The 21,863-nt window shown below is 40.3% G+C and overlaps 1 protein-coding gene across 2 annotated transcripts in view; it reads left to right on the forward strand.

Moving 5' to 3' along the window:
• The window catches only part of UNC13C (unc-13 homolog C), a 391,633-nt gene that overhangs the window by 179,877 nt on the left and 189,893 nt on the right, over nucleotides 1-21,863 (forward strand). For both annotated transcript variants that reach the window (XM_030578419.1, XM_030578418.1), the window contains exons 13-16: nucleotides 7,399-7,549; nucleotides 16,296-16,364; nucleotides 17,281-17,370; nucleotides 19,285-19,413. In XM_030578419.1, the coding sequence (XP_030434279.1) occupies nucleotides 7,399-7,549; nucleotides 16,296-16,364; nucleotides 17,281-17,370; nucleotides 19,285-19,413 (439 nt within the window). The remainder of the gene's footprint in view (nucleotides 1-7,398; nucleotides 7,550-16,295; nucleotides 16,365-17,280; nucleotides 17,371-19,284; nucleotides 19,414-21,863) is intronic.

Raw genomic sequence — 21,863 nt, forward strand, 5'->3', positions numbered from 1 at the left:
GAATTTCAACTATGTTGATACAGTAAGGAAACTGCATTTAGATATTTTAAATTATTTTGACACCAAGCTAATTTTATTGCAAAATTGAAGCCAGAGTGCTTGATGTTAATAATCCATGCTTTTTAACCATGCTGTGGAAAAATGTAAGCATTTCTAAAGCCTGTAGTTTCATTCTAAAAAATAACTGAGATATTGGCATTTTAATTTGTTTTATCTTACAATACAGTCTAGTCTCATACGGTATCATTTGTGACCTACGGCACTCTTCTAGCCTATATCATTCCCCCCTGTGCTTTGGCCACTTGATGCACTAGGCAAAATGGCTGAAAATGGCTCCCAAAAGCAAAACACAAATTTCCTTTTATTAACCAGGTTACACTGATCTTATGGCTGACCTTAAAAAACCTGGGACTAAGCTTGCAAAGTGTAATTTATGTGATTAATCCATACTCATAGAAACAGTCCACTTCAGTGAGAGTTCCAGCTCTAAGGAAGTGCCACAATTAAAGGGCTGAGATCCACACCTTGGGCCAGATCCTAGTTCTTTCTATGTCCTCCCTACTCCAACTGTGTAAAGGGGGTCATAAAATTGGCCTAAATCATGAGTAGCTTGCAAGAGGAAGGAAAGTGGCTAGAGCACTACTGCTTTCTGGCAATCCACAGCTGTCAGAAAGGGCATTTTGAGGAACATTGCCAGCTGCTGCAAGTTAGAGCAGCACTGAGGTTGCTCTAACTTTCACAGGCAACTTAACCATCCCAAAGCCAGTTTTAGGAACTAGGGAGCTGAAAGGCAAAGTAAAGCTACCTTTGACTTCCTTGCGCCCTCTCAGATTCACACAATGTACTATTAAGCCCAGAGTCAAGGACTGAGGCTCTTGAATGGGCACTGACCTTTCAACTTCATACTTACAGGCAGCCCCACTGAATTCAGGGGAATGACATTATATACATAAGTGTTTGCAGGCTCAAGTCCTAATTCTCTTACGTTAGTATATCTCCAGTGAAGTATATGGAATTGTATCGGTGGTCTCTAAACGAGAGGTGCTGGATTGGTATGTCTAGTAGTAACCAGAACTTATCTTGTCTAATAATCTCTTTCCTCCTACTACATTTTAAATAACCAGATTTTATAGTTTTATAATTTGATTAATGCTTTATGCCAGCCAAAAAATATGACTGTAGAATATCTTTTTAGATTTTTTTGACTTAACATAGTATAGTATATTTATGCACATTTATTATCAACTCCTGCTGAGCAGCTATATGTACCTAAAGTTTACAATAGCATGTTCTTTAAACAGCTAGGATGGAGTTAATGTGTGTCAGAAAATAAAAACAATATGACACCAGAGAATAACAAAAAGCCATAAATATTAGATAAAATATTATGACTGTGAATCGTAGGTTAAAAGTAACTCTGCTAAACGGTTGCCTATGGAGAATTCCAGCAAATTTTGCAATTTACAATCCATGAAGTGCTAAGAACAATTTAAATTTATTCCATTCCAAAAAACAGACTCTTAGCTCTTTGGATTCCTATTTCTAAAGTCTTTGTCCATGTATTGTTAAAGGTACAGCCATTTTAGAGTGAGAGTAACATTTTCATTAAAATAAAAATATAATGATTTCTAAGTCTTGAACTCCTTGGTGCAATTTCTTCCTTTTTAATGTTGGTGAATGAATATATTGCTCTTGAAAATGAAGAGCTAAAGAAACTGATTTAAACCAAACTTCCCAGTATGGACCTTCAACCTCATGGGCATTTCTTGAGCAGGCACCACCGTTTATATTAAATGTTTAAGTGCCAGATTGTGGCCTGGCTTTTTTGATATTCCCTTAATCCCCTGCCTGTATTACCTACATTGCGGATAACACTTTGAAAAGGGAAGCAGGCCCCTCAGAGCCACAATGACCCTCTTCTGTGCAGGTGGGCTGAACATGGTGGAGATGGGACAGAGCCTTCACACTACCCCCAATGCACTGGCCAGAATAACTGTGCCAAAGAACTGCACTGAACCTATTTCTGGTGCAATTTACTCCCTCCTTGGGGAGCCAGGAGAGAGAGTGTGATTGAGTCACAATCTCTAGCCCAGGCTGCTCCAGGGAATGCAGTAACGCCTAGCCCTTTCTCAGGGTTGATCATATAGTCTCAATCTAACCCAGTGCCCAGATCCTTGCAGAGGGCGGGTGCCCCATACAGATGCCATGTTCTGTCCTCGGTGCTGGTGCCCTAGAGTGGGTCTTTTGTTGTGGAAAAATGGGATGCAGAATGAGATAATAAATGTCATTTTCATTTGTGACCCTAGGGCTAGAGGTTAATTAGAAGTGAGCAATGAAAATTCAAAAACGTCAAAAATGGAGGTGTTCAGGTTTTTTTTTAATTGCTCAATTTCTCTCACAAAAGTGAAATTTTGTTAGCCCATTTTCTCTCAGAAATCTGCCTATTTCCAACTGCATATGCAAAATTTAAAAGAAAAAAAATCAGGTTTTTCAGATCAGTGTCACTTCCCATCAAAATCATGAGAAACTTCTCATTTACCCTGTTACTGATGTGAAACTAGCAATTTGACAGAAATGTTAATTGTGCAACAGCTTGAAACAAAACTATGAAAAGGTTCATATGTAAAAATAGTTGGATTTGTTTGTACAGCTCTACCTTGAATCAGGGTCTCTAGAAACGAAGGGCAAGTGCAGTAACTCATTCGGGATACCGGCTACAGCCCCACTGTCAATCATACTGTAGTATCCCAGGTAATTAAACCAAAGAATGACATTGGGGAAAATTCTGCTCCTCGAGCAAATGTAGGCTTTCTCCAATGTCAGGGAGAGACAAAAATGCACCTCCAAGGATAGATTTTTTTTTAAAATTATTTTTAATTATTCCATTCGTTTTTGAAAGATGATGATGGCTCTATACTGTTGGAATATTGAAAGATTTTTTATTAAGATAAACAGCCACTTATTTTTAATGGCCTGGAACATATGCAAAACATGCATTCCTATTCCCATTTTTTATATTTTATAATTGCTCTCTTTTTTTCTGCCTTCGTATATAAGAAAACTCCATTAGTTATGATATAGAACACTGGATCCCTTGTCAGTTCAGCAACTGATAAACTCAAAATATTCCTGTCTAGAAAAAACTGTCTAGCAAAAATTCCTTGCACTAGCAAAATGTTTGCTAAATAGAACAATAGATGGAGAAAGACAAACTGATGTATGCAGTGCTTATGCCTAATGTATTGCTGATATTGTTCAAAGACCTGCTGCACTTTTTTTTTTAACGCACATTTCTTTGTATTTGTATTTTTTGAAAAGCGAGGACAAATCTTTAAGAAGTTTGTCTTTGTGTAAATACCATGGCCGTAATGTTGTTAAGGTTAGTACCAGACTGTAATACCTACAACATTAAAATTAAAGTCCCTGCTAAGGAACTATCAGTAGTTACATTTGCACATTGACATTTTTAGAGCACTTCCCAGGATTAGTTTCATGCATTACTTTAGTTGGTGCATGTGTTCCATTTCCTCCTTTTTCACTGCTTACACCCATTTTCATTCTTTTGGACTCCTAATACCAAGTAACTACCCTACTGCTGAGTAAATAGAGTTGGAATGTTTTAGCCTACGTGTATGAGTATTACGCTTCTCAGCTAGTCATACAAAAATAGTGTAAATATTGCATACCGAATATTTGAGCTCAGGCCTTAGGGAGGTTATGATCAATATGCTGATGACCAGTTTAATTCAGGTTTCAAGTGTTAGACCAGATTTTTAAAGGTATAGCATCAGCCCTAGGGGGATGCATCAATTGTTCCAGCCCCACAGCCTGGCTCATGGTTGGGAGTGAGGGATAGATTCATCCCTGCAACCAGTGCTCACTAACCCTTCATGGTGCCTGAATCCTCTGTGTTCTTAGCTGTTAAGAATTTTGCAACATATTTTAAAATAACAAAAACTAAATAGAAGGTTAGGTATTTTTGAAGACTTTTGTGGCTGCACAAATTAATGACTTGTTTATTTCTTGGAAGTCATGATTTTAAAACAAAACTATAAGGTTACTTGTCTTGAGTTAGTTGCTATAGGGAGTTAGAAAATTGCAGTATAATAATTTTTTCCAGCCAATTGCATTTCAATTACACGGGTCAGTTGATTACATCTTTCGTGTTATATTCTTCTAGAAAAAAACCTAAAATGTTTTAAACTAAAATAAAGACAAGACATATGGTTGTAGCATTTACTGGTGGTTGGAACATTTGGGGATACACTGGAATCTATTCTGACTTCTTTTGTGATGATCTTGCTCTGAGATCAATGGGATACAAGTCATTTGATTCAAGCTCAAATGTCTGTAGCACTGACTAATGTCCTTCCTGACTGGTTAAGGCTAGTGGGGAAGAGCTCTGTCTGGAGGTGCATGGGTGTGGTGTTCTGTCCCATCTAGTGGCATTGAGACCACCTAGAGAGATTAATGAGTTTGCTCTACAGCCTTAGCTAACAACCAGTTGACTTTTAGTTCATGTGGTAGAGGTTCATGCACAAAGCTCCACAGGTCTCCAGTTCGATCCTGCCCCCCCGATGACCAGGGTCTGTCAGTGTTACACATGGTGTCCATTTTAGGACATCTCAGGAGTTATGTAAAAAAGATCCAGTATTAGAGATCAGATATACTTAAGTCTGACTCCTGATTGTGGATTCCTGACTCTTGATGCCTGAGACTTGTAATATGGAGGTAGCAAAAGATGGTAATGGGAACAATCTCCTCATCCAAGTGTCTGCCTTGTTGGTGCTGCAGGTTTCTATCTTCTCTTATTCCCTGATGTGTTCATGAAGCAGATAGTGATTGGTACAGGTTTAAACTGATGTATCACCAACATGCTTCTGCCTCATCACTGAGGTTTTCCTCACATCAGTTTGGCAGGCATTTTTGCTTTAATTATTAATAATAATGTATATAGTGTTTGCAAAGAATTTACAAAGGGCCAGTTCCTGAGGTTTGAGTTTTCCTGGGTAAAAAATGAGTAACACCAGTGCCAAACCAAGCATTCAGTAATCATGCCTCAGGCCCACAAAAATCATGAGATTAGCTTAAAAATAATGAAAATTTAAAAATACTCAATTTTGTGTTTTTTATATTTGCTGCCTGGTTTTTGAGCCCTTTGAGTTCATGTTTTTGAGGTTTTCTCAACAGCCACCAGGGCTAGAAAGTTAGCTTTTCTTAATGAAAGCTAAGATTGTCATGTAATCACATCACTCCAGAAGTTGGGCTCCAAGAAAAACACCTTGCATTGAGAGACTGGCAATCAACTCGAAAGAGTTTTTGGCAACGTGACGGCACCCTTGTAAGCACCTCCCTGAAGGCCATTTGCTTTCTCCTCCACCCTTCTCTGTCCCCCCTGGATCCTTCAATCAGAGGTACTCTATCCTCCTCCTGAACCCCTCGTATAGTCTCCTAATTGCCCTCCATGCCAAAGGCTCCCTGCGTCTCATCCTCTGAACATACCATGCCAGGGGCTCCTTTGTGTCCCCAGTGAGGGAACCTCTCCTCCATCACAGAGACAACTTATTTTCCTCCCCCCCCGAAGGAAGTGGGACAGCTGTGTGTCTTCTCTCTTTCTCCTCCTCCCCCACCAAACATGATGCAGGATATAGCGGGGCGGCTTGTTGGGAGGAAGGAAGAAAAGGAAGCTCTCCTCTAGGCTCTTCTCGTTCTCCTTACTGGCTGAGCATGGAGGTGTTGAGTGGAGTTTTTATTTCTGAGAGCTGTTCTCACACAGCAGGGGGTTGAGAGATGGCTGCCCACTGCAGCTGACAGCAGCATTTTTGGCTTTGGTGCTGCAGACCTTTCCACACCAGTCTGAGAGCTAGGAAGGAAGCAGGAGGCAAGACAGCCCTATTTTCCTCTCTTAGCATCCCTTCTGAAATTATACCTATGCCTGGAAAAGGCCTCTTTTAAGACAGGGAGAGGTTGTGCTTGGTTGACATGAAGAGACAGACTGTTCCAAGAGATCATAGGAATCTGTGTTACTGAAGGCATGATGCCAGGAATGGTACCGTGGATCCTGACAGTCATTTTTCTCTCTCCAGCAGGGGGTTTGAGCAATGGCAGCTTTTGGGACCGATCAGGACATGATCAGTCACAAGCAGATTGAGGGAGCAGTTCAGAGAAGGGATTGGGAGCACCACAGGTGGTGAATAGGAAAGTCGGAAGATATGAAAGCAATGACATAGGCTGTGTGAAATTAAGTGGGGAGTTGTGGGAATGTAGAGGGATTTAATGTGTTTTATAAACAAGAATCCAGTGACAGGATTGAAGTGGGGGAGGAGATATGGACAAGCAGTGTAAGTGGAAGGTGACATTAGCAATGGCATGAGTTAGGATATTTGGCTTAAGTTCACCTATACAAAATTAAGCATTCAATGCTTGTATTACATTTTTTTTTCTGTACAATCTACAGTATTTTGTATTTTTCAAAGTCTTTTTCTTTTTTTTTCTTCATTCAAATGAAACAGAAAAGTGTGTACCAACAATAGCATCAACTTTGTTTTAAGTTCAGGAGAAGTGTTGAAATTGAACTCCTCATCTTTTTTTACCTAGTGTAATAATACATCTTTATGACTTATACTATGTTTTTTTAAGTGTTCTGTGACCTTACAGCTGACATTGTGTTCTCATTAGTTTATCAGTAATCAGAATTACATAGAACAACTACATATAATTAGATGAAACAGAATGATTAGCAATCGATAATGACTCTAGAAGAACACCATTTATTCTGGGTTTTGCACTCTCACCTGAGTGGAAATCAGATATTCAGTATTTTATTGCCTGGTGCACTACCAATATTGATGTTCTTTGGTTTCTTTTGAGTGTAAAGCAAGATGGAAAGATTTCTAGTGTCAATGACTTTTGGAAGTCCCACTTCTTGGTAATAAAATAGCCTAAAAAATAAGCCTCAATAATACTTTAGAAAAATTTCATCCTCTTTATACTTACCACCCGAACTCTTCCAACCTGAAACTAACCTGGCTGGTGTAGACCCATTGTAGCCTTCTGTGATATCAAATTTTATATTTGATAAACATTTTTCTTTTAATACAGTCAAATATAATGCTATACATAATCACATTTTATTTTGAAATTGATACAAGTTAACATTTCTAGTTGTATTCGGTTTTGAATCAGCAGTGTACAACCCATAGCAGTAGTATAGATCAGAGCTAGATTCTGATCTCATGTATGCCACTGTAAGTCCCAAGAGTTGCCATTTGGAGCTGATGATGTTACTTGGAATTTACGTCAGTGGAAATGAAAGCAGAAGCTGGCCAGAGAACAGTTGGAATGTATCTGCATAGCATACTTCTAATATTTTAATAGTAGTCTCTGTTTGAATTTTAGGCACTTTTCATGTCTGTCTTCTAAATACATGTGTTCTGGAGTTCCAGCAGTGATGAGTACCTTGCTGGCCAACATAAATGCTTTTTATGCTCACACTATTGCTACAACTAATGTGTCTGCCTCAGATCGTTTTGCTGCTACCAACTTTGGTGTAAGTATAATTTCTTTATCCTGGCAATATGATAGAATTCCCAGTATCTACTTTCTAAGAGTTGATGTAGGGATTATAATATTGTCCCTATGACATTAGGGATGATAATATTTTCAAAAGTGTCTGAGGCTGTATCTACACTTGGAGCTAGGGTTGTGATTCCCAGCTCATGTCAACATATTCACGCTAGCTCTCATTGGGCTAGCATGCTAAAAATAATGGTGTAGCCACAGTAGCGTGGGCAGCAGTGAATAGCAGTATGGACTAGCTTCCCCAAGCACATACTCATAGGGTCCAGGTGCGTTTGTACTTGAGCAGCTAATCTGTGCCACTACTTACTGCTGTCTGTGCTACCTTGGCTACATTACAATTTTTAGTGCTCTAGCTCAATAAAAGCTAGTGTGATTATATCTGCACAACCCTAGCTCCAAGTGTAGCAGTACCCTTAGTCATTTCTGAAAAAGAGACTTAGATGCTTTTGAAAATTTTGCTCCGAGTCTCTTTGATAAGTTAACATTAGCATACTGCGTACTTTGGTCACATCTTTTTTTTAAGCTCTTACATACATAAAGATTGGCATGCACATTATTTGTGACATTTTCAATGAAATTCACATCAGAAGAATTTTGTTTTGATTTAAGGTAGAAGCTTACAAACTCATCACAACTCTGTATTAAATCGATAGACCAGTACCTCAGATGGGATATTGGCTTCAGTGGATGTACTTGGACCCAATGGATCTGGCCCTAAATCAGCAGAATAGAACCTTCAGGGAAATTAGCATAGTGACTGTCTTTTAAAAAGTGTATTTTTTGCAATTTTGCATAAGTCAGTAATAGAGAAACATTACAGTGAAGATTCAGCATCTTTTCGGATGAGAGTGTTGCCATCGTTAGTGGAAACACCAGCTAAGATTTTTCCCTCTAACTAGTTACAGGAATAATTCTACATATATAATAGAACGTGTAGTCATCTTTCCTTTGTCTCCATCATTAGAGAAAGTGCTTGCAATAATTTTTTCATCTAAGAAACTAAAAATTACACCTGCTGTTTCAGGTTCAGTACTGAACTCTCTTTCTGAATGCCTCTCTTTTGTAGAAGTACATGGCATCATGACATGACTATTAGAAAACACAAATGATCAAAGTGTGCCAATCCTGTATAGGGAAGTGAAGTTAAACAGATTTCTGTTTGATATCATTGGAATGGCTCTTAAAGTTAGACTCCTGGTAGAATAATTTAAATAGGTTCATACACTATACAAGACAAGAAAGATGGCTTATCAAGGGTCGTTTTCACTTGTTGAAAACTCAGTATGGAATTAGAGTGTGCTGCATACTCAGGGCGAGATCATGAGATGATGTAATACCTACTCTCAGGAAGTGGCAAAGAAGTCCAGGAGAGAGATCATGACTCTCCTGGTTCCCCCCAGCACCTTCAGGCAGGGAGTAAACTGTGCTGTGTCAATACCTGGCATAGTGTGTACTGCCTGGTGCTTTGGTGGTAATAGAATTAAGGATCTGCTCATTTCTCCAATCTCCACTTCCCTTCCCCTAGCTACACTGGGGAGGTTGGGGAAGGAAGGGAAAGTAGCAGCTCTGGGGAGCCTGCTTCCACTCCCACACTGCTACTTATCATGTGGGTAGCCAGAGAAGGGGCACAAACACAATTTGACTCTGAATAATTAATATATTAATTCTTCATTTTTTTTAGTTTGCATTGCTATTATTTGTATGTTAACCATTTTTTAAGGAATAATCCTCTGATTCATTACCAAATGAAAATACACTAATGATTTCTAAAATATTATTTATTAACACCTATTTTAATACATTTGAGACTTAATCAAATATCAAACACAATTAATAGTAATGAAGTACAAATTGCAGCTGCATGAAGCACTGTCTAGCATTTAAACAAATTAATCGCGATTAATTGTGTGATTAAAAGAATTGTGATTAATCATGTGATTAATTTCACTGTTAAACAAAGTGTAATGAAAATATTTCCACTTCTGCATGATTTTCAGTTTATTATCAAATAATAAAAATGTGTTGTTGTTTTTTTACAACAGAGGACACAATTTTCAGACTATGGCCAAGAATAATTCCATCTGTGCCTGAAACAAATTTTTTGTAAAAAAAAGCTTGGAATGAATTTTCTCGACAGTATGCAGTAAATCAAATTTAGATTCATAACTTCATTATGTACAGCATTATTACATATTTTCTCCATGAAGGGCCTTGCATGCTTAAATCCATAACTGAAACTAAATATTTGTGGATTAAATGCAAACCAGCACCTTTATGAAGTAGGACTAGTATCTGTCAAACTCATTTGTATAGTAATCTTGTGGAAGAATGATTCTGCTTACCATTGCTGAGCCATTCCAATGGCCTGATGCTGCAAGTGTTTACCACTGTGAGTGGTTGATTATTAACCCCCATGTCCTACTGGGATAGTACTTACTAACACTAAGACATTTTCTAACGCCCTTTGGCAACTTACTCAGATCATCTTATAATTGTATTTTAAATCATATTTTCAAAAAAAGTCTTAATTGTTGCATCCTTTAAATAAATATTGAACAAATATTGTATTACATTTCCATTTGTTGTTGTTTTAAAATATGTTGAGGTTAGTGGAGCTATTCGGGGTAGCAAGCATTGCAGCCAATAATAAAGATTTGTAGGATCAGATCCCCAGTTTGGTGGCAGCGTCTCCCAGGACTGGGATTCAAACTCAATGCACCTCAGTTTTCCCCTCTATAAAAGAGTAATAATGATATCTGTTGTTGTGAAGATCTGTAAGATTTATAGATGAAAAGTACTATCTTACTATACATTCCTACTATTATTTAATTACTATGTTACCAAATATTCTCGCGGTGAAACTTAGATGTGTTTATCCAGGTTCTAATTTTAAAAGTACATTGATGGTTCGTTATTAGGGCTGTCTAGCGATTAAAAAAAATTGTGATTAATTGTGTGATTAAAAGAATTACTTGTGGTTAATCGTGTGATTAATTGCACTGTTAAACAATAATAGAATACCATTCATTTAAATGGTTTAGGATGATTTCCACATTTTCAAATATATTTATTTCAATTATAACAGAGAATACAAATTGTACAGTGCTCACTTTATATTTATTTTTTATTACAAATATTGCACTGCAAAAAAAAAAAAGAAATCGTATTTTTCAGTTCACCTAATACAAGTACCGTAGTGCCATTTCTTTATAATGAAAGTTGAACTTACAAATGTAGAATTACGTACAAACATAGCTGCACTCAAAAACAAAGCAATCCAAAACTTTTGAGCCTACAAGCCCACTCAGTCTGACTTCTCTTTCAGCCAGTCACTAAGACAAAAAGTTTGCTTACATTTGCAGGAGATCATGCTACCTGCTTCTCGTTCACAGTATCACCTGAAAGTGAGAACAGGTGTTTGCATGGCACTGTTGTAGCTGGCATCGCAAGATATTTACAAGCCAGTAAAGATTCTTAAGTCCCTTCATGCTTCAACCACCATTCCAGAGGACATGTGTCCATGCTGATGATGGGTTCTGCTCAATAACTATCCAAATCAGTGCGGATGGACACATGTTCATTTTCATCTGAGTCAAATGCCACCAGCAGAACGTTGATTTTCTTGTTTGGTGGTTTGGGTTCTGTAGTTTCCGCATTGGAGTGTTGCTCTTTTAAGACTTCTGAAAGCATGTTCTACAACTCCTCCCTCTCAGATTTTGGAAGGCACTTCAGATTCTTAAACCTTGGGTTGAGTGCTGTAGCTATCTTTAGAAATTTCACATTGGTACCTTCTTTGCGTTTTGTCAAATCTGCAGTGAAAGTGTTCTTAAAACAAACAATATGTGCTGCATTCAGTCACAAATTTAATTAATGCAGTATTTTTTACATGAGCGTCATCAGCATGAAAGCATGTCCTCTGGAATGGTGGCCGAAGCATGAAGGGGCCTATGAATGTTTAGCAGGCACGGAAGCAGTGCGCGATAACGTGGCTCGACCTATCCAACACCTTCGGGTCCATCCCCCACCACCACATCTTCAGCACGCTACAGGAGTTCGGGATGCCGGAGACCTTTCTACGCCTGATCCGGGAACTCTACGAGGACTGCAGCACCACCATCCATTCAGTAGAAGGAGAAACCGCCGAGATCCCAATCCACAGCGGCGTGAAGCAGGGCTGCCCTCTCAGCCCAATCATCTTCAACCTGGCCATGGAGCCTCTCCTGCGGGCGATCTCAGACCGCGCTGACGGCTTCGACCTGCACGGCGAGAGGGTGAGCGTCTTGGCCTATGCGGATGACCTGGTCCTGATCGCGGATGACCTCGAGAGGCTCCAGAACATGCTCAACACCATCGGGAGAGCCGCTGACTGGACAGGTCTCCGCTTTAACGCCAAGAAGTGCGCATCCCTCCATGTCGAAGGGAGCAAGAGAGACTCGGTGCAGACGACAGAGTTCCAGATCCAGGGCGAGTCCGTCGTTCCCCTGGCAGAAGGGCAGGCGTACCAACACCTCGGCACGCCGACGGGCGTCTGCGTCCGGCAGACCCCTGAGGACACCATCTGGGAGATCCTACAGGACGCTGCCAAGATCGATGCATCCCTGCTGGTGCCGTGGCAGAAGATCAACGCCCTCAACACTTTCCTGATCCCCCGCATCGCCTTTGTCTTGAGAGGTTCCGCCATGGCAAAGGTGCCCCTCAACAAGGCGGACAACACCATCCGGCAGCTGGTTAAGCAGTGGCTGTCCCTGCCCCAGAGAGCCAGCAATGAGCTCATATACATTGCCCACAGGCACGGCGGTGCCAACATCCCCTGCATGGGTGACCTCTGCAACATCGCAGTCGTCACACACCCCTTCCGCCTCCTGACGTGCCCGGACGCCATGGTAAAGAACGTCGCAGCGGCCGCCCTATGCACCGTCATCGAGAAGCGAATTGGAAGGCCTCCGTCTGGCCCGGATGTAGCCACTTTCCTAAGCGGCTCCCTAGATGGTGAATTCGCCCAGGACGGGGGCGACATCGCCTCGCTGTGGTCCCGCGCCTGCAACACCACGCGCCGGCTGGGAAAACGACTGGGCTGCTGCTGGGTATGGAGCAAGGAACGGCAGGAGCTGGGAGTCCTGGTGCCGCGGATCGAGACGGAGGGCAACACCATCGTCAGCCCTGGAGCCAGAGGCGTGCTGGAGAAGTCACTGAAGGCCGCTGTGCACGCGCTCTACGTGGACACCATGAGGAAAAAACCCGACCAGGGCAAGGCCTTTGAGGTGACCAGCAAGTGGGACTCCAGCAACCACTTTCTCCCTGCGGGCAGCTTCACCCGTTTCGCTGACTGGCGGTTCATACACCGTGCCCGCCTGAACTGCATCCCGCTCAATGGCGCCGTCCACCATGAGAACCGAGACAAGCGCTGCAGGAAGTGCGGATACACCCTGGAGACCTTGCCCCACGTCCTGTGCAGCTGCAAACCCCACGCCAGAGCCTGGCAGCTGCGCCACAACGCCATCCAGGACCGGCTGGTGAAGGCCATTGCCCCACACCTGGGTGAGATCGCAGTCAGCCGCACCATCCCCGACACCTACAGCCTGCTGTGCCTGGACATCGTCGTCACGGACGAGGAACGGATAAAGATCATCCTCGTCGACATGACGATCCCTTTTGAGAACAAGACCCCGGCCCTCTGCAAAGCCCGAGCCCGCAAACTTGAAAAATATGCCCCCTTGGCTGACACCCTGCGGGCAAAGGGCTACGAGGTTTACATCGACACCCTGATCGTCGGGGCGCTGGGTGCCTGGGACCCCTGTAATGAACGAGTACTTAGGGCCTGTGAGGTGGACCGTCGCTATGCACGGCTCATGAGATGTTTGATGGTCTCGGACACTATCCGGTGGTCTAGGGACATTCACACAGAGCACATCACCGGCCACCGCCAATACCAGGAGTGAGCTGGCATGGTTTCTTGCACCCACGGGGGGGGAGGAGGCCTATAACCCCCCCCCCACTGAACCATATCCCCTGAGCCCTAAACCCACTGAACTGGATTCCACCATGTGAGGGTCATCCTGTCCCCATTACCCAGCCCGCTTACTTATACCCATGACTGCGTATAACCCACAGTATGAGCGATGTACCCTCACTGCTTCCTTACTGCTTTCTGATCCCACCCACTGTACACCCCGCATTGGGGACCTTACAGTCTGTATATGTTATGTGCTAACCAATTTCCAAATACCAGCGTCCCCTTATACTCTGTATGTTGCCCTCAATGACCAATGCTGACGCTTCAAACTCTTTGTATCATCTTTATTTAAATATTCTCTAATAAACTTTTATATCTGACACAGAAATACTTTGCAATGCTGGCTACAAAAGTCCTTTGCGAATGCCTGTTCTCACTTTCTGGTGACGTAAATAAAAAGTGGGCAGCATTATCTCCTGTAAATGTAAACAAACTTGATATTCTATTGTTTAACAGTGCAATTAAAACTGCAGTTAATTGTGATTAATTTTTTTGAGTTAATTGCATAAATTAACTGCTATTAATCGACAGTCCTATTTGTTATGAAATCTTTCTGGCTCTTATACTTTTGTTGAAATGGCACTCTACTGTTTCAACAAAACCCTTTATCAGATGTTTTATGTTTGATCCAGCTTTTGAAATGTGAAGTTTTGCTGTTTATTTCACCCTGGATTTTCTCTTCTTTATTTCCATTTTGCTAGTAATCAGAACATTTTCTTTTATCCTCAGCTTGGAGGGGCAGATTAAGTCCTCTCTCTGATGTTAATGCCAATTTACCTTTGACGCAAATACCAATCCAATTCATAGTTCAACAGATGGGTAGAAAGACAGTATTTAAACATCCCTAATAGAGGTTCTGGGCTCTGTTTTCAAACAATTGACTTATAGGCAAAATATAAGATTATTTTTCTCATTTCTGAAGCCCTCTGGGTCAGGTTGCATGATAGTGGATAGCTGCGCACCATTCATCAAAAAGAACATCCCAAATTCAAGTCCTCAAGCCTACATCTGGGATGGATTTGCCTGAGTATTTCAGTGGAGATTTATAACATGGCAAAAACATCCCCTTGTGTTGAACACTTAATAAAACTAGGCCAGATCAAAGGCTTTACGTGTAGGTTAGTACTCCCCTGACATATGAGAGAGAGCATGCAAGTTATACCGTGGTCACATCATTGCATAGTTGAGAAGTGTGACAGAGGTCAGAACATATGTTTATGGATATCAGATCTTGCTACTTCCAATGGTCTGTATCCTTTGCGTATTCTGATGGTGTAACTGCATGTTTCTTTGCAATTGGATAAGGAGTGTAAGTGTTTCAACACAAAGCATGAAAGGCATACAACTCTTATTAACATTACTGGGACTCACACAGCTCAGTTGTGTGTATTGGACCTTTATATGCCAAAATCACAAGTCAATCTCCATTTTCAAAGGGAAAAGCTATTGCTCAGATAGGTTTCACAAGGCCACCAACTCTAATGGATCATTGTCTGGGTACACAGCAAGAAGGACAGAAGACACTGGTTATGGATTTTAATCAGGCCACAACTTTATTATATAGATGTCTGGCACTACCTGGTAGATAAAGTGTACAGTGCAGGCAAATCCATATTTATTTATATCAATTCTCCGGCGCATCCACCAGCTCCCCTTTGTTTCCATCTGGGTCCCCCAGCCAGGGGCGGCTCCAGGCACCAGCAAGCCAAGTGCGTGCTTGGGGCGGCAAGCCACTGGGGGCGTTCTACCGGTCGCCATGAGGGCGGCAGGCAGGCTGCCTTTGGCGACTTGCCTGCAGAGGGTCCGCTGGTCCCGCAGCTTCGGCGGACCTCCCGCAGGCATGTCTGCAGAGGGTCTGCCGAAGCCACAGGACCAGCAGACCCTCCGCAGGCAAGCCGCCGAAGGCAGCCTGCCTGCCATGCTTGGGGCGGCAAAATACCTAGAACCAACCCTGCCCCTAGCCGACCCATGGCTTGGACCTTACCATCCACCATCCTCATAAGAGGGTTAAGGTGGGCTATGAGAACAGGGGGCTTTGGCTCCCTGCCATACCAATTGTAGGAGTTCCCAACTCCCTCACGCATTCTGTATTTTTACCTCCTTGCTAAAAATCCCCTGTGCAAACAAATAATGTGCCCTACAGTTTTAAAAGGTCAAGCAGAGTTTTGTAAGGAGCTGAATACAGAAACAGAACAAGCTGATCTTTTCTGACAAGCCACACACCCATCACTGAAAACCTTGGAACTTTAATTTGAATTGATACTGTTGTTGTTCAGAGTCTTCTGACAATATTTTTTCAGTTTCCCCAGGTATTTTTGTTTTAATTATTTACTTAACAACGCATCAATAATTAAGATAAAGAAAAGCAGTTTAGGGGAAAGACTGCTGTGCATCACTAATGCATTTTAAGGCTGCATGATGGTTAATGAATGCCAGAAATTTGTGCTATATTAGATGAATCATGAAATATGGCAGAAGGCATAACACACTTACGGTTTCTGATATACTTACTGTTATGTCAGACCAATGCTTTTATACAAATAAATTGAAAACTGCACACTTTCCAAACAGATCCAGAATGGAAGGCAGCAGATTGTACGCTTTGTGATAAATGTGTAGGCTGTAGATTTACACACATAACTGCAGAAACTTGGCACCCCATTGTGTCTCATGTGCAAATGTTCATGTTTTCTTTGTACAGAGGGAAAAGTTCATAAAACTGCTGGATCAATTGCACAATTCACTGAGGATTGACCTATCTAAATACAGGGTATGTACAACAGATCCTACCGAGGGACAAAATCATACATTGTGTAATATAAATATATCAGTGCACTTTATCTGCTTAGACCAGTTTTAGACATTAGTATCTAGTCTGACATGAAGTTTGAAAGAATAAAGGTGCTCACACTGTATCATCAATCCTTGAATTAGAATTCAAATTTTAGGACGTCAGTGTTTTGATAAAACCATATTTTCTGTTCCTTCTTGAGATTAAGAGCTAAGAAAAGAGAGTCATAGTGTGATATTACAACTGGTGGGGCAGTTTTTTAGAGTTTAGAAAATCAAAAGTTTCATTCAGCATAAGTGTCTGTCTGTGGGTTCCTTCAGTGTTGAAGAATGATATCCACTCCCTTTCAGACTATAACAATAGTTGACTAGTCCTTTGATGGTATGAGGCCATTAAATGACCACCAAAAATGTTTCCTGGCTATCAATCTGCCTGCTAATCTAGGGAACTCTTAGTATTTCACATAAATTCCAATTAATTATGCTTATTATGAAACTACTAACTTTATTTCTGGAACTGATTTATACATGATGGAGAGCAAATAAAAGGGTTTCCTTTAAATCATGAACAGTGTTTCTTTAACCTTCTCATTGCAGTATTTTCTATGAGATTTTTAGAATTGACAATGCAATATTTTAAAACGTACATATTGTTATCACAGGCCCTAAGAGTTCCAAAAATGGTCACTTTGGGCCTCACTCTGCTCCCATAGATGTCACTAGGCATTTAACCATTGACTTCAATGGGAGTGTAGATGGACCAACAGCAAGCGCGGTTGATAATCCCACCCACTGTGTTTATGCCGTTCTTTGTTTCCCTGAAAGTTTTTTTTTCTTAACATATTAAGGGTCTCGTCCTTAACCTTAAACTTATTTCCTTTTCCCCGATTAACTAGGATAATTTTCCTGCCAGCAATTCTGAAAGGCTTCAAGACCTGAAATCAACAGTAGACCTGCTAACCAGCATTACTTTTTTTCGAATGAAGGTACCACACTTTATCTCTGTTACTGGCATCAGAGAAACATAGTGCACATTTATTTTCTAGGAAAGCCACACTGTATTTGTTGCTCTTGATCACTACTATGAAACCTCAATGATTAAGTTGTGCTCTTGATATCTTAGTTTGATGAATCCTGCACTGAGACTCAATTTAAGATACAGACCATCACTGGTTATAGTCTCTAAATATATTTCAGCTGCTTTAGTTTTAAATTAAATCCCTAAGCTTTCTGAAGATCTAGCTAAATGGAAATCTTATACTGAAAGAATGCAAAAGGGAGAGAATGCAGAAGTGATGCAAACTATCTTTATCTTTCTCTGGTTTAACTGAAGAGAGATTATTGAACTGTAGCTCCTAAGAATATACAGTAGAACCTCAGTTACAAACACGAATGGAAGTTGTTCATAACTTTGAAATGTTCATAACTCTAAACAAAATGTTATGGTTGTTCTTTCAAAAGTTTACAACTGAACATTGACTTAATAAAACTTTGAAACTTTACTGTGCAGAAGAAAAACACTGCTTTTAACCATCTTAATTAAATTAAACAAGCACAGAAACAGTTTCCTTACCTTGTCATCTGTTCAATGTTATGACCATTGCTGTTTTCATCTCTTCAATGCTATGAGCAACTGCTTTGCAAAGAGACTCTTTCATTGGTGGTAGGACTCCAGAAATTGCTTTTCTGATGCAGAAGTTACGTCTGAGTTAATGTTTTACCTTTACATAGCTGCAAATATTACTCACCTAGTCTGTCGAATCAGCACTTTGTTGACTTTTTATCATTGTTCATTAACAGGAAGCCATTCAAGGAGAGAAAGTATTACTGTTCAAATGACAATTGTCCTGTTTGCACTTTGTATCTAGCAATATTAGAAAATAAAAATCATTCTACTGGAGAAAGCAAAATAACTCCCAATCTCTAACATTTGTTTAAAATCAGTTAAAATTAGGTTTAAAGCTTTTCCATTGGAGTAAGATTAGGGCTAGGTTTTGTGAATAGAATAAGTTGAAAATCAAACAAAAGCAGCTGCAACACCTAAGGTATTTATCAGGAAGAATAATGTTTCCTATTGGAAACTATGTCCTAGTATTATTTCAAACATCAAAAAGAGGCTAATGACATTAGGCCCAAACCTACTTACCATAGATATACAAGCAGTCAACATCAAGGTGATTGTGAATAAGGTGAGCAAGATTTCCCCATGATAAGGAAAAAATACACATTGCTACAACTGGCTCAAAATATAGAAACACAAATCAAAATTTTCAATTTTTGTTAATCTAATAGCATGTTAACAGACACATCCTGTTAGCATCAAGAGTAATATTTCAGTAACACTTATGAGCTTCAGTAATGGACTAGGACCCTGTTGGGCTCAGTGTCGTACAAACACAGAACAAAAAGATGGACTATTGAGGTGAAAGTCAGCTTACCTAGATGTATTTTAATGGATAGGTTAAATGTTTATAGAAACCAATGCTTTAAAAATATGTAGCTGTTTGTGGACTAAGACACTGATTCAAAAGAGCATTCCTATTCGGGAAAACATTTAAAGATGTGCTTAGCTGCTTTCCTGAATAAAGGCCTAAAGGCAAGATCATGCAATCGCTTAGGCATGTATTGTACTTTCCTCATGTGAATAATCCTACTGAAGTAAACTTCAATGTGGGACTACTCCTATGCTTAAAGTTAAGCATGTGTTTAAGTGTTTCTCTGGACTGAGGCTACAGTGCATAAATCGATGTACTTTTTAATATTGTATTGATCTTTATTATATTTCATTGCTCCCAATTCTGCATTGGACAGATAGCTCACTACACATAATGTACACATTTTTCTAGTCCAGCTGTTTCTGAAATTCTCTTATTTTCTGATTTTATGAAATATTCTATAAGGTCCTGGAATTGCAGAGTCCACCTCGAGCCAGTATGGTTGTTAAAGACTGTGTCAGAGCTTGCTTAGACTCTACCTACAAATATATTTTTGACAACTGCTATGAACTCTATTCCCAGCTAATGGATCAGGTAAGACCAACTCTGGAATTTCTCGATGCCTTTGTTCATACTTTTTTTGTTGGTTTATATAAGGCAGGTAATAATACAATAAATACAGAACAAAAAGAAACCAGTTGTCCAATACATTCAAATAGTCCCATTTCATATAAGGACCCTGTCTAATTCTGTTATATCTGTAGAGGAAGGAGTAAGAAGGGAGGAAGCAAGGTATAATAAACAAACTCACAGATGGGTTATGAACACTAAAATAATTAACTAAATGAGTATCAAAATGAATGTAAAAATGTCAATCCAAAAATCTATTTCCTTGCATGGGGCAAGAAAGTAAAAATGTCCATGACTTTATGGAAGAAGAAATTAGATTTGATTACTGTATGAGGTCTGTAATGGGAAAATAAAAAACAAATCTCATATTTCTTCAAACAATGTAATGGCTCCATCAAAAGATTTTTATGTTTTTCACTTCACTGGCTATAGGCGAGAAGTCTTACAACCATTTGCTGAAAGTGGTATGTCGTCTTTCTTGTGCCTTAGATTTATATTTTAATAACTAAGGGTTTGGCTACACTTGCGAGTCACAGCGCATTAAAGGAGCCCTGGGCGCACTAGCTCACTCCCCGTCCACACTGGCAAGGCACGTAGAGCAGTCTGACTCCACGGCTAGAGTGCTCCTGGTACTCCACTTCGGCGAGTAGAAATAATGTTTGATGCACCCCCACTGGAGCGCCCCAGCATCAGTGTGAATGGGGTGCTGCATTATTGCACTCTTATCAGCTTCCGGAAACTTCCCATAATCCCCTTAAGTCAAGTGGCCACTCTTGTCATTGTTTTGGATATGCCCTTTGAAAGCTCCATTTGACAGCCATTACTGTCAAAGCGGCTATTACTGTGGAATGCTGTGTGTGTGAGACAGAGAGAGGCAGAGTGGGAGGGGGATGTCTGCTGCTGTCTGAACTTACAAGACAGCTTGCTGACATGCTCTCAGCTCCCCCAAAATCCACTTTCTCTCTCTCCCCACATACACACAATCCACTCCCTGTCACACTCCACTCCCTTCCCATTTGAAAAGCACGTTGCAGCCACTTGCATGCTGGGATAGCTACCACAATGCACTGTTCTCTGTGGCCATTGCAAGAGCTGCTAATGTGCCCACACCAGTGCATTGGCAACTGTCAGTGTGAACAGACTGCAGCGCTTTCCCTACTGTGCTTTACGAAGGCTGGTTTAACTCAAAGCGCTCTACATCTGCAAGTGTAGCCATGCCCTAAGATACATGCTTGGGGACCACTTTTTGTATTTACCTGAGGAGAAGGGAAATTCGGAACTGTTATTAAAAAAGAATAGTGTTACTGCTAGAAAATTTTTGAATAAGGGTCTATCAAATCTTAGAAATCAATACAAAATAATATAGCCTTTGTCATTTTCCAAATACCACCACAAACCCTTGTAGATGTCACTTTTTTCTGTAAAGTGCTCAGTCCATTTGATAAATGTTAAAATGATTAAGTTCACACCTCTGACCTGCAAAATACCCATGCCTATGTAGAACACCGTTGATTTCCCTGTGTATCATTTGTACGATACATTTGCCCTGTTGTGAATGTTTGACTGGAAATGATATTTCAGTGACTATTCCCACATTGGAAAGAGTAAATTATCCAGTTAGGAAAAGACATATATGCTGTAGAGTGTATCCCATATAAGAACATGCATATTATATATGATTAGATACAGCAAAAGCAAACTGCAGTCAGACCCAAATACGTTCTGACATACGTCTGTCTGAGTTCAAGAAGAGCAATACATTGAGTCCATGTTGTTCTGAAATGAGAAAGGACTAGCTATGTTGTTTGTCCTGTTTTATGAGCAAACAAATTTATCTCTAGATATCAAACCTTGAGTCAGATAACCTTTCAATAGTACCCTTGAGCAAAACATTTCCTCTCCAAAAATCAATGGAGCGAATTGAACTGCATTAAGGTCTGTCTGATAAAACACAAGATTCAGTAACTTTAAGCCTCCGAATACATAAAGAGTGTATATATAGTGAAAGAAATACTTCACATTTTTTATTTGTTCACCCTTGAGGAGTTATTGACTATTTTGTCAATACTGAGAGTGTTTCCTTTTACATGAGAGCCAAGGACTTTTTTATATTGTGCTTCAAAAAAGGCGGAAAAAAGGTTGTAATGGAAGCGCCTCATGTCTTGATATTGTAACACCCACACATTTATCAGAGCCCTGTGATAACACACCAAGAAATGTTAAGGATACAGTGCTGAATCTCCATTTCCACTAACCATAAAGATATATAGTTTCATAATACCTGTTTTATTTGCTTTCTATAAATAAAGTATGAAAATTTAATTCAAATCTCATTCAAATATTAAAGTGTTAGAGTATTATTTAAATATTCCTGTGAAAAGACAATGCACGTGATAAGACATGGTGCATTGCAG

This window comes from Gopherus evgoodei, chromosome 10 (assembly GCF_007399415.2).
Source record: "Gopherus evgoodei ecotype Sinaloan lineage chromosome 10, rGopEvg1_v1.p, whole genome shotgun sequence".
In the NCBI taxonomy this organism is placed as follows: domain Eukaryota; kingdom Metazoa; phylum Chordata; order Testudines; family Testudinidae; genus Gopherus; species Gopherus evgoodei.